At 44.8% G+C, this 13,016-nt stretch overlaps 1 protein-coding gene across 1 annotated transcript in view; it reads left to right on the top strand.

Annotated features, from left to right (window-relative positions):
• Positions 1-432: 432 nt before the first annotated feature.
• The window catches only part of CCDC57 (coiled-coil domain containing 57), a gene marked incomplete at its 5' end in the record, with an annotated part of 28,216 nt that continues 15,632 nt past the window's right edge, over positions 433-13,016 (top strand). Inside the window, 7 exons of the mRNA XM_042891348.1 lie at positions 433-685; positions 3,959-4,366; positions 6,569-6,677; positions 8,688-8,845; positions 9,591-9,791; positions 10,895-11,054; positions 11,939-12,076. Of these exons, the coding sequence (XP_042747282.1) occupies positions 433-685; positions 3,959-4,366; positions 6,569-6,677; positions 8,688-8,845; positions 9,591-9,791; positions 10,895-11,054; positions 11,939-12,076 (1,427 nt within the window). The remainder of the gene's footprint in view (positions 686-3,958; positions 4,367-6,568; positions 6,678-8,687; positions 8,846-9,590; positions 9,792-10,894; positions 11,055-11,938; positions 12,077-13,016) is intronic.

The raw sequence follows: 13,016 nt of genomic DNA, 5'->3' as shown, positions 1-13,016 counted from the left end.
AGCAGTGACTCAAGGAAAATCACACAGTGCTTCGTGCACTGCAACTTCCTCTGCGTCACTTAAGCGATGCACTCTGCCATGAAGGATGGATTAATGTCTTGGGGGCAGAACTTTATCTATTATTTATTGCTGTTCCAGCTTGGATGGGGCTCTGAGCAGCCCTATCAAAGGGTTGGAACTGTAGATGATGTGTAAGGTCCTCTCCATCTGAGCCGATCCGTGAGGCTGGGATCTGTGCTCTGGACTGGGGGGTCAGGAGGGGAGGGCAGAAGGGCGATGGTGCCCGTGGAGGAAGAGACGTGGGTTTAACGAGGAGAACGCATTTGTACAGCCCGGAAGAAGGACTGCTGGATGTCAACAGAGGGGATGAGCTGGGGAAAACACGAGCAAAAAATGACGGCAGTAACTGAGAGCGCGCGAAAGCCGTGAAAGAGACCGAGAAACGCGGCCGTGTGGGGAAGGAAGGGCGAGGGCTGGGGGAGCGGGACGGCGGGGGGCAGGGCGGGGAGGGAGGCAGCGCGCTGATTGGCTGCCGGCGGGGCTCGCCAGAGGCCGGCCCGGGGCTGGAGGTGGGCGGGGCGTCAGCTCTGCGGTTGCCGTGGCGACGAGCCGCCTCGGCCAGGCGTAGCCCGCAGCGGTTGCCATGGAGACGCGGCTGCGGGCGGGAGGACGTGAAGGTTGGCGGGTACGGGTAACGGGTATGGCAGCCATGCATCTTGCTCCCTGCTCTCTCCCCGCTGTCTTCCCGCACTCTTGCAGGCGCTCATTGCTTCCATCTGCCTTGTCCCGACCCCGCACTGCGCCTGCCAGCTGCTCTCCTGCCTCCTAGGCCTTCTCACCCTCCATCCCACAAGCTGATCCCCACCTCCTCCCCCACTTTCTCTCCTTCCCGCTTTTATTCCCCATTCTCCCTCTGAACCCCATCCCCCCTTCACTGCACCCCTGCTGTGGAACAGCTGTGATGTGCCTGACGGAAACTCAGCATGTGCATTACTGCTCTGTGGAGCAAACCAGCTGTGCAGGGGAGGTGGACCAGGTGACATTAAGGATCCCTTCCAACCCCAACAAATGCATGATTCTGGGTGGTAGTTTTCTTTCTCATCCTCTTTTTTGGTGGTTTTGTAAGGAATGCAGGTGATGCTGCACCAGCTCTGCTGGAATGTTACAGCCATTACTGCTGGAGCACTGGAAGGATAAGCGAGCGTGCATTCCTCCTGCTTTGAGCACAGCTATAGGGATAGGGGGCAGGTGGGGGGTTCTGTGGAGTTCTGAAGCTTCTCACCATTCACTCTGAATTGTTCTCCAGCATCACCGTGCTCTCCTTGGGTTGGGAAGTGATTTGCTCAAACGTGGAATGCAGTGCCGTGCTGCCAGAGTGACACCTGATGAGTAACAGCTGTGACTGATTTACCATCAAGCCACCATTTTCCTTTGCTAAAAGAGGCTGATAGAAATCTCACCGTGCTGAGATAAGGGCTGACAGGGGTATCTATCAGTTGGTTCTTCCTGGATGTGCTCTGTATTATTAGATTTTAATGGTCATTTTTGCTATTTGCGCTGCATGGCTAAGCTGTGCTTGCTGTAAGATGTTGTCTCACATCTGGGCTGTCTCCTTGGCCATCTTCTAATGGCATCAGATATATTTTTACTGTTCTTCTTTTGCCTGTCCTGCATCCAGGCAACTGATGCAATTTATACTTAAAATTGCACTGTGAGCTCTATTATGGTCATTACCAAAACTAGTTGGCAGTTAGAAACACTGCTGCTTTTAATGGCAAAATGCTCTCTGTTCCCCTCCTAAAACACATTTCCAAGAAATACAGGACTCTGCAGTGGAGAGCAATACTCTGAAATTACAGAAGTGTATCCTGCCTGTTTATGGGGCAGTCAGTGGAGATGGGCATAGATCCTGTGTCTCATCTTGCAATAAGGACGTATTTTCACCTTCACTCTTTCATATTTTTCTATGAAACCACCATTTATTGTGTTCAAGGTGACACACACACACCTCAGGGTACCTCTGTCCATTCACAAGCGCCATCAGTTCCATGCATGGCAGTGGGGGGAGGTCATTTTAATAGGAGAGCTATTTTTGTAGGAAACCATTGTCATTCATGTTTTATTCCCGTGTTTCAGGTGACACCATGTGTTGCCTTTTAATTTTGGGGCAGTCATAGCAATCTTTTGTAAAATAAGCATTGCTCACTGGAACAGGTTGCCCAAGGAGGCTGTGGATGCCCCATCCCTGCAGGCATCCAAGGCCAGGCTGGATGTGGCTCTGGGCAGCCTGGGCTGCTGGTTGGCGACCTGCACACAGCAGGGGGTTGGAACTGGATGAGCACTGTGGTCCTGTTCAACCCAGGCCATTCTTCTCAACCCTCTCTTTCCAAAACAACCTCTGACTTCAGTTTGATCATCTCAATGAATTAAGAGTTGCAGTCTTATTTTTATTCCTGATGCACAGACATCTTACAGCGTGTGGCTAAGGTTAGCTAACAAAGCATGCATTGATTTTAAAGACCTTTACAAAAGTGTTGTGATATTTCATCAGCTATAGACTGAGCACAGTTTCTTTCAGTGCCTTCAGAGTCCAGAAAGCATCTTGTTGGTGTATTTCATCTTTAATGTTCTGATGGTCAGGGATGGATGAAAAGAAAGATGGAGTTAATGTTTTTAATTGTGGCAGACATCAGATGCGTTTGGAGCAACGGGAGTGGAGAGGAAGATATAAAAAGAACAGATTTTTGTGTAGCACTGCATGTTAGAAGCAAAGAAGCATTGCTCATGAGTGTCCACTTCTGTGTCTTTTACAACCACCATCTATTTCTGCTGACAAAAAGGAAAAGCTACCACTTGTACTATGCTGCAGGCTGTGGCACAGCTTGAAGATTGCTAACAAAAAGGAGAAAATGCAATTTCCTTTTAATTGCCTTAAGGATAAACATAAATTCTAGGCCAGCAGAATTAGAAGACCGTCAGATTACCGTGTCACTGCTGGGTGCATTTGTGAGGAAACAACGATATTCAGATTGCGGTGTGCTTTAGCGTCGCTTTTGCTGATCTGGAAATCTCTTTCTTTTAAGGAGATTAAAGAGGCACCATTTGAAAGGCGTGCTTGTCTGATCTGTTGTTCCCTGCAGCCCTGCTTATCCATCCGAGATTATCTGGAACCACTGACACAGAGCGGTGCAGCACAGGGAGAGAAGCTGCAATGACCCCGCGGGGCTGGGGTAAATCTCCAGAGAGATCTGAGCAGATATTACTTCATTACTGTTGTTATTACTGAACCGTGATGTAGGTGGTACCTCTTGGAGTGGATGGTTTCTCTTCTGCTGAGTTTATGTTTGTGTATAAGGCGAATATGGAGAACAAACAGTAGGAAGAGATAGAAGTGAAGCAGATAAAGGATCAGACCAGATGGGAATAGGGGCACAGGAAGGATATCAAGATAACGGTAGGAAGAGAAGACAGAGGCAACACTGCAGTTGTATTGCTGATGGATGGAAAGGTCCAACAGTGCATTACATGAGAAGGCTGGTGTGGTTTGATTTGTCCTGTCAGAAGTGCCTTTTTTCTTAAAGACACTTTGCAGCTCTTCTTCTGCTGTTCTACTGCTCTTCAGTGCTCAACTAGAAGTGCAGTGTTCCTTTGAGCCGCTGAATCTTCTTGTGCCTCTGTGCCCCATCTGCACAAAGGGAAAAGAAATATTTTCCTGCATCAAAACACAACCGTGTGTGGTGATTAGATTGTGAAATATTATCTCTTCAACGACTCAGTGACAGAAATAAAAGCAAACTCTGTGTCTAAAAGTGACCAACGCCAGTTGATGTAGAGAAGTTTACAGCTTAGATTTAAAATTCAATTATAATTATTATGTACGTAGTAGATGGGATGTGATTAGAGAGCTGGTTTTTCTTAGTTATCAATCTTAATTGTTTTCTACCATCTTCTGCTTCAGATTTATTCCAGTGCTACAAATGGAGAAAGAATGGAAAGAGCTCCTTCAGTGGAAAGAGAAAGAAAGGAAAGAGCGACGTAACTGGCAGTTCCCTGCTCAAAAGATGCTGGACATTGCTGTAAAGCAACTGCATGACATGCATGAAAATTACAACAAACTAAAAGAAGATTTTGTCTATAACCTCAGAATTTTGGAAGAAAGAGATAAAGAGTTGGAATCCTATGATGTCACATTCAGTCATCTGAAAACGTCTGAAAATGCTAAGCAGGCAGAGATTAGCAACCTTAAAATACAGCTGGATAAACTGGAGCAACTTCTTGTCAAGGAAAGAAGAAAAAGAGCTGAACTTCATTATCACTATCAACAAAACCTCGCAGAACACAGGTTAGAGCTGGAACAGTTTTGCAGGTGAGATGCAGATCACTGTAAGTGCCATCACATGCAGTGTACAGGACAACCATGTGAGCAGACCCAGTCAGTTAGCACGGGTTTATGAAAGGCACCTCCTGCTTGACTAACCCAATTTCCTTCTAGGATAAGATGACTGGCTTAGCGGACAAGAGAGAGGCTGTGAGTGTTTACTTGGACTTCAGCAAAGCATTTGATACTGTTCCCCACAGCATTCTCCTGCAGAAACTGACTGCTCGTGGGCTGAACAGATGTACTATCCCCTGGATAAAAACTGGATGGATGGCTGCAAGGGGTTATTGTGAATGGAGTTACCTTTGGTTGGTGTCTGCTCACAAGGGGTGTTTCCCAGGGCTCAGCATTGCAGCAGTTTTGTTTATCATTTTTATCAGTGATCATGACGAGGGGATTAAATGCAGTCTCAGATTGCAGATGACACCAAGTTGAGCGGAGTGGTTGATCTGCTTGAGGGTAGGAAGGCTCTGCAGAGGGATATGGATGGGAGAGATCTATGTGCCAAATCCAATTGCATGACATTCACATGATATTGCCTGGAGAAGAGAAGGCTCTGGGGATAGTTGAGAGCAGCCTTTCAGTGCCTAGAGGGGGTATATAAGAAATAAGGGGACAGACTCTTCAGCAGGGTCTGTTGGGAAAGGACAAGGGGAAATGGTTTCCAGCTGTAAGAAGGCAGATTTAGATTGGATATAGGGAATTTTTTACAGTGGCACAGGTTGCCCAGAGAGGCGGTGGTGCCCCATCCCTGCAGACAGCCAAGGGCAGGGATGGGCTGTGAGCACTGATGGAGCTGTGGGTGTCCCTGCTCAGGGCAGGGGTGGCACCGGATGGCCTTTAGGGCCCCTTCCAGCTGCAACCATTTATGATTTATGACATTCAGCAAGGCTAAATACCAGGCCCTGCACATGGGCCATAACAACTCTATGCAGCAGTGCAGGCTTGGGGAGGGTGGCTGAACGTTTGTCTTTCAGAAAAGTACGTGGTTGAACACGAGCCAGCAGTGTGCCCTGGTGGCCAAGAAGGCCAATTGCATCCTGGCTTGTATCGCAGTAGTATGGCCAGTAGGACTAGAGAAATGATTGCTCCTCCACACTCAGTACTGATGGAAGCACACCTCAAACACTACATTCGGGTTTGTGCCCTCCACTACCAGAAAGACACTGAGCTGTTGGAATGCATTCAGAGAAGAGCAACAGAGTTGAGGGAAACAAGGCTTAAAAGAAGCGGCTGAGGTAACTGCAGTTGTTGTAGTGAGGGAAGATGTCATTGCTTTCTACATGAACCTGAAAGGAGGCTGCAGCAAGGAGAATGTCAGCCTCTTATCTCAGGTGACGAGTGAGGAAATGAGAGGAGGTAAGGAAATGTCCTCTAATTGCACCAGTGGAGGCTTAGATTGGAAATCAAGAAGAATTTCTTCACAAGAAGGATGGTTAGGCATTGAAACAGGCTGATATGTCTGATGGGATCTTTTGAAGTATCACCAAGGGAAGAGCAGTGGGACTGAAGACAAACTGGTGTCATTTGAATTTGCTTATGTGGCAACATCTACTGGTCCGAAAACTGCAAAGAAGGGGAGCAGGGGGAGACAGGAGAGTGGGGGGTAACTGAAATCATGGAAAAATGATCTGCTTGAATTATCCTCAGGGAGCTTCACCAGTGAGTATTCTCTATGAAGGGCTCGAGGGGAGGATATCTGACAGTGTATGAAAGAGGACATCAGCTTTTTAAAGAATGCTGTTCAAATCCTCATGCTGTTTGGTAGCTGAGAGCTGCTGAAACGATTCTGATGTTTTACATGAGGAAAACAAACGCTGAACTTAGCGAACCATACAATGTGCTCTGCATTGTGTGACCTTTCAAATTGAAACTGGATATCTGGGAAGAACTTGTATCACTCTTTAAAAAGGAGATCAAACAGTATGCCCACTGTGGGTCGTGTTACTTTGAAAGGTTCATTCACTTCTCATGTGCAAGATGATTTTAAAAAGTGACTGCTGATTATGAGCAGCGGGAGGAAGGTAAAAAAAAGTCAGTGGTGAGGGTTCCTTTAGGAAATTACTGCCTCTTGTATTTCCAGTTGTGTTATTGTTCAACAGGTACTTTCCAGAGATCCCTTCCAACTGTGTGTGCGCCACATGAGTTCAGCAGAGATGCTCTCTAAGTTTACTTTATTTTTATTTACAGGTCAAAGAGCGGTCACACAAATCATCGACATGAGGGGTGTGTGAGCCTGAGACATCACATGGAGAGAAAACTCCAGGAGCTGCAAGGAGAGCTCGCTTGTCAGAAACAGGTAAACACAGAGCAGTAACGTCGTATTGCTGCAGCGACACCCAGCAGACATTTGTTCATTACGTTCTGATGGAACATTGCTGTATTTTTGTAAGGTTGTTGTTGGTTTTGCCTTCTTTCTGTTGCCGCTGTGACATTGGTGAGATGCATAATGACAGGTTATATGCACTACTTGTTTAGTAGCTGTGGTCTTACTTGTCTGGCAGCTGCCCCTTGTGAGGAGCTGCTGGGAATGTGTTTAGTAATCTGAGATTGTGTAAGATTGCTTGATGTGGGCTGCACACTGCTAAATTTGTTAACCTTGAAACTGCAGAAAAGGTCGGCCTCTGCAAAGCAGAAGCAGCTTTAGGCAGGATGGGTAATGTGTGTTGCTTATCATACTCTCAATTATGAGGCTTTCACCCCATTCTGCCTCTTTTATTGCTATCATTTCATCATAAAATAATTGTCTCGCTAACTGGCAATGGAATTTGACCTTCAACTGTGATACTTCAGGGATGGGGTGCCATTTTTCTCCCCTTTGTACATTTAAAAAACATAAAACAATACCTTCCTTATTTCTGTATTGAAACGATACTACAGGGATGTCAAAAGAGGTTAATTTTTAGCCTGTCATCCAAACCAGTATATTATATAAATGAAAGTGGTAAAAGGGATCGTTAGGCGATTACAGCTTGAGTAGCCTCCCATTCTATCCTCCTTGCCTTCAGTATGGGATATCTGCTAAAATAACCTGTCTGAGGGCAGTGAGGCTCTGGAACAGGCAGCCCAGAAGCACTGTGGAAGCCTCATCCTGGAGGTGTTCAAGGTCAGGTTGGATGGGGCCCTGGGAACCTGATCTGGTGGGGGGCAGCCCTGCCCACAGTAGGAGGGGGTGGAACTGGATGATCTTTAAGGTCCCTGCCAACCCAAGCTGTTCTGTTGTTGATTATATGAAACCAAGAAGACACTGAATAACATTTAATGTGAATGGAGCTTTAGACAGAGATAGGAAAGGAGAGATACAGGGCTAGTGTTGGCGTGGGTAATAGGCGAAGGAATCACAGAACTGGAAGGGATCTCTGGAGATCCCCAAGCCCAAACCCCTGCTAACACAGGTTTCCCAGAGTGGATTGCACAGGAATGCATCCAGCTGAGCTTTGAATATCTCCAGAGAAAGAGACCCCACAGCCTCTCTCACTGTGCTCTGTTACCATTTGGATACGTTTTTCTTAGTGGGCAATATTGGTGATAGGTGATGGTTGGACTAGATGATCTTAGAGGTCTTTTCCAACCTTGATGATTCTGATTCTTCACAGTACAGTTTATCCTCACATTCATGTGGAACTCCTTATGTTCCAGTCTGTGTCCATTGCCCCTCATCCTGTCACTGGGCACCAACAAAAAGTGCCTGGCCCCTTCTGCTTGGCTCTTGCCCTTTAGCTATTAAGCATTGATATCAGTATCCCCTCTCAGCCTTCTCTTCTCCATGCTGAACAGCCCCAGAGCTCTCTGCCTTTCCTCATTCAGGAGATGCTCCAGATCTGTAATCATCTTTGCAGCTCTCTGCTGGCCTCTTTCTAGGAGATCCCTGTCTTTCTTGAACTGGGGAGCCCAGCACTGTGCTCAGTGCTCCAGATGTGCCCTCCCCAGGGCAGAGCAGAGGGAAGCACCTCCGTGCCCTGCTGCCTGCACTCAGTGCAATGCACACTGGAGAGCCATTGGTCTTCTTGGCCACACGGCACACTGCTGGCTCATGGCCGACCTGTTGGCCACCAGGACGTGTAGGTGCTGTTCCACAGAGCTCCTTTCTAGCAGCTCAGCCCCCAGCCTGCTCTGATGCATGCAGTTATTCCTCCCCAGGTGTAGGGCTCTACACTTGCCCTTGTTGAACAAAAAGCCACCTCCTATACTGTCCTGTTTGTTTCCATAGCTGATGCTAAAACTTCAGCTGTGTAAGGGTTCTGGAACTCTTAAAAACTAATTTAAATAGTGATTTAATTAGAGTTCTTAAGTTTATTGTCTTTCTTAGGTGAAACTGCTGACCAGAGAACTTGAAGCCCTCAGAGAGACTGGAATGAAAGCATCAGAATCACCACGAGCAGCAGAATTGGTTAATTTGCAACTGGAGAAAGAGGATGAGTACAAGAATTGGGAATTAAATGATTCTGTAGCTGTGAGAAATGCCTGGTATTGTACAATCTTATCACGATCAGAGTAAACTGGTTTGCAACTTGCTCTTCACATACATATATGTGTATTTTATATATATATTTGCAGCAGCTTCAGATGGTGTGCCTGAACTAATTGATCTGTTAATAGATATGGTTGTAAGAGGAAGAATTAGCCCTTTGTGTGAGATATCTGCTATTCAGCCTGTATGTCAGGTTAATCCTGTTGCGTTCCCTCTGCATGTAACCTGTCTCACTTTAAGAACAATATTTAACTTTGAAGTTCTAATGGCTCAGTGGTGTCTTCTGCCTTTACATGAAAAAAGAGTACTTCTACCAAGCAGAGGATATAATGGAAAAACTTTTCTTCCCACTTCTAGACTGTATTTAGTTTCAATGTCCAATGTTCTTCTCACTTGAGTTGAATCTATTGAGTCCAGTTGTGTTCAGCCACAGCTTTATACCTTTGCTAAGGAGCTGGATAGACTGCAAGTGCTGTGACAGAAAACAACTTCTTCAAATCACAGATGATTGTTGCTTTTATTCTATTTTTTTTATTCATCAAATCCCACAGCTAATCTTTGTGCTAATCACAAACACAACGTCCTGTGGGAAATTGGAGTTAAGATCTCTTCTGTTTCTGCCACTTCCCACAATGATTTTTGGAATTCATTCAAACAAAATTGATAAAGTAAATCAGCAGTGCAAAAATGAATGTCCCTTGTGTTACATGAAACCTCACTTTCTCTCTTTGCACGTTCCAGGGAGAAAGAGGCACCTCATGCTGATAAGAAAAAGGATGCATTGTCAGCTTCATTGGAAGAAGCTCCGACCAAACAGTTTAAAAAGCTGAAGAAACAGATCAGAGAACTACAGATGAGACAGAAAAGTCTGGAAGTGAAGCTGCACAGGAAAGAAAGGAATCACAGTGCTTGTGTAAGAGAGAAAGATGCCCTTATTAAAAAGTGAGCCTGTGATTTTTCTTGTTTCATAAGTTGTGAAGAAAGAAATTCAGAATATCAAACTTAGCAGATTTGGACCCAAATTGTTTAAAGGAAAAGCTCACGGTCATATATGGTACCATATGTAAATGCAAAAAGCCATTTACAAGAGGGAAATGCTATTGAAATTGTTAGATAGGAGCTTGAAAATGATGTGGTTGAAAAGCTGTCCTGCATGACTGAAAACAATGCTGGGAATCTGGTGGAAAGCGTTAAAGGTAGGGATACTAACCAGGAGTAATTCTGTGTTCAAAAAGGAGCAGCAGCAGATTGCAGGGGAATAAAACATTTCAGTTCCTTAGAATAATTAAGTTGTTTCAAGTAATAAGCCATGGAGGCATTCAGGGTCAGGCTGGATGTGGCTCTGGGCAGCCTGGTCTGATGGTTGGCAACCCTGCACACAGCAGGGGGAGTGAAACGAGCTGATCTCTGGGCTCCTTTTCCACCCAGGCCATGCTATGATTCTATCATTCTATGGTTAATATGATGCCTTTGTGCTATTTTGTCATGATAACAAATGTATGAATGGAAATGTGACCAGAATTCCTTGATTTGTAACTCTCAAAATGTAAATTCTTTCTTCTGCCAAGCTGTCTGCTTGCGTTTTGTTGCAATTTGGTCTCACCAAAACATATTGTTTATTGCCTTAGTAATTAATTCCTAACACACATCCTGCTCACTGCACAGCAGGCTCAAGATAATGGCATTTTGTGTTGAGATGACCTGTCACTTAAGAAAGTTATAGGCTATTTGAGATCGTGGGATGGAATGCTTCTAGCATGAGAGCATGCTAGAAGCACAGTGCAGGTTCTCAAGTTTGCAGAACATCAGCCCCATGCAGCTTCCCAGCTGATTTTCTGTCTCAACTCAAGGAAAGAAAACAGGTATCTGGTACAGTGAAATGTTTAGAGAATGCATATAACAAAATACATATGTTGAAAAAGGAAAAAAGAAGGCAGAAAGGAAGGCTAAGGCTTTAAAAACAAACCAACAAACACCAGAAGAAAAAATAAAAATTAAATACTTTCATCTTCTGAAGTCAGCAGATTTTGCTCTGTGCTTCACAGGTATAAACAACAACTGTCAGTGGCAGCTGAGCAAGAACAGCTTCTGGAACAGAGTAAAACCCACACAGAACTGGACTGGCAGCTCTGTGGGAATGCTGAAAATCACCAGGATCAGAAATCAGAGGAACTAACTCCAAGTGTGTCTTTAGCACGAGAGCAGGTGAGACATTCCCATTAGCTATTGAGGAACTGTTTGTTGCACAGAGATCTATGGAATATATTGCATTGTAGGATTCCTTGGGTGAAGCATTACCAGAATAGCTGCCATGGATGATCTCTGACAGCTGCCTGATGTACTTTGTAATGTAGTCAGGACAGGCTGGGAGATGGGAATGCTTTTCTTTTGGCTTTAAAGCAGAAAGAAGTCTTCTCAGAGCAGCACCAGGCCAGAAAGAGCTTCACAGATCACAGTACAGCTTCAGTTCTGTCAAGGGAATGATATTAGACCTGAAAAACTCAGAGGTTTTTGTATGGGGGGGAAAAAAACACCTGTATTTTGTGAAGTGTACAAGCTGCTGCTTCTGAGAAATGAAATACAGTATTAGTATGTTTATTGCTTGGGGAGAGTTACACAGTGTGCTGACAGTAATTCTCAGTGGCCAGCTGCCAAATAAATCCATAGGTACAGAGAAAGCAGTTGTTTCTGAACTTTGGAACACGGGCACTTACTCTGGTGTTTTATTTTACCATTTTCCCATAAATTAATAGTAAGTACTTCTTCTTATTAGGGGGTCTGGACTTGATGATCTCTGCAGGTCCCTTCCAACCCCTCCAATTCTGTGAGTCTGAGTGATTCTGTATTGATAGGTGTAGCCTAGGAATACATCTGAGACCTGGAAGATCCTTGTCCGTCTCACACTAAGATGGTGTGATAATGAAACCAAATTATTTTGCCATGTAGGCAGTTTTTGATGGAGTCAAAAGGAATGTGAGTTGAGTCCCAATCTTTGTCCATGTATTCCTTTTCTCTTTTTCTAATCTCTACTCTCTTTGTACTTGAGATACTCATCTACTTTGTTGTCTTCTCCTTCCCTTCCCTCCTAGGCTGAAGTGGGTCTACAGAAGACTGATTACAGCTTGCATGAAATGGCGTCTGCTCCTTCTGCTTTCCCTGTTAAGAGACAACAGTTCATACAGTCACCACTGTCGAATTGTGGTGTCCTTCCTGAAGGAGAGCAGCAGGTTAGACAACACTCTCATCTATCTTGGATCACTTCATCTTGAGATGACAGTTTCGTGGGGCTTGTTTCCATTGGACTTGTCAAGAATTCACCTGAGGCACCTGTTTAATTCAAGATGTAGACATGTGTAGGCTGGAATGCACAGAGGTTAGATGTCACAGGCTTTGTTATGGCTGGATCCCATAACCACTGGGAAAAGCAGCAAGCTGTATGCAGAAAGCCAGTCCAAATCAAGACAGTGTGCTGTAATTCTGACACAAAGGTCCTGAGGCACTTTGTTGCAATTCAGGCTAGATTTTGAAGTTGGGAAGTCAGAATTTTAAGACAGATCTTCAAAATATCCGTTTTCTAACCATTTAAAATAACATATTTTGTTTCCTTTCATTCCTACCTACTAAAATACACAAGTTAAAAAAGAAATACTATTCAAAATTGCAAGCATAGTGCTGGTTTGAAGGTGTGCTGAAGGGTTGTGCACTGCTAGGAGCAGAAAAGTGTCTTTTGGGATAGAATGAATGTAGTGAGTGTGCTGCAGTGCATCTTACTGGGCAGTTACAGATGCTCAGCAGTAAACCAACAGGAGTTTGTCATCAGACCTCAATGAGAAAACAAAGCAGTGTAAAGCACACCTCATGTCTTCTGACTCCAGGAAGTGTTGTCTTCAGGAAGATAGTTCATGAGAACAGTTTCTATAATAAAATACACACAGGTAGGTGGAGAGCACAAACTTCTTTCACAGCACGTTTTCCATCTGACCCTGGACTGATCTGCAAACTGATCATTCAAATACAGAGAGAATCAAGGTCCAGGTGAAGGACCTTCTTTCACTGTGCATTTGCACTGTTCTGTCCCACTGCAGCCTCTTAGTGCTGCTGCAAAACTTTCTTTTCACTGTTACATTTTCCTGTTTTCCATTTTTGGCCTGTAGGACAAACCATACA

Source organism: Lagopus leucura, unplaced genomic scaffold (genome assembly GCF_019238085.1).
Source record: "Lagopus leucura isolate 7727_CA_CO unplaced genomic scaffold, USGS_WTPT01 111-16_obj-0_obj, whole genome shotgun sequence".
NCBI classification, from domain to species: domain Eukaryota; kingdom Metazoa; phylum Chordata; class Aves; order Galliformes; family Phasianidae; genus Lagopus; species Lagopus leucura.
Note: the sequence above shows the minus strand (reverse complement) of the source record. Positions and strands in the feature narration are given on the sequence as shown.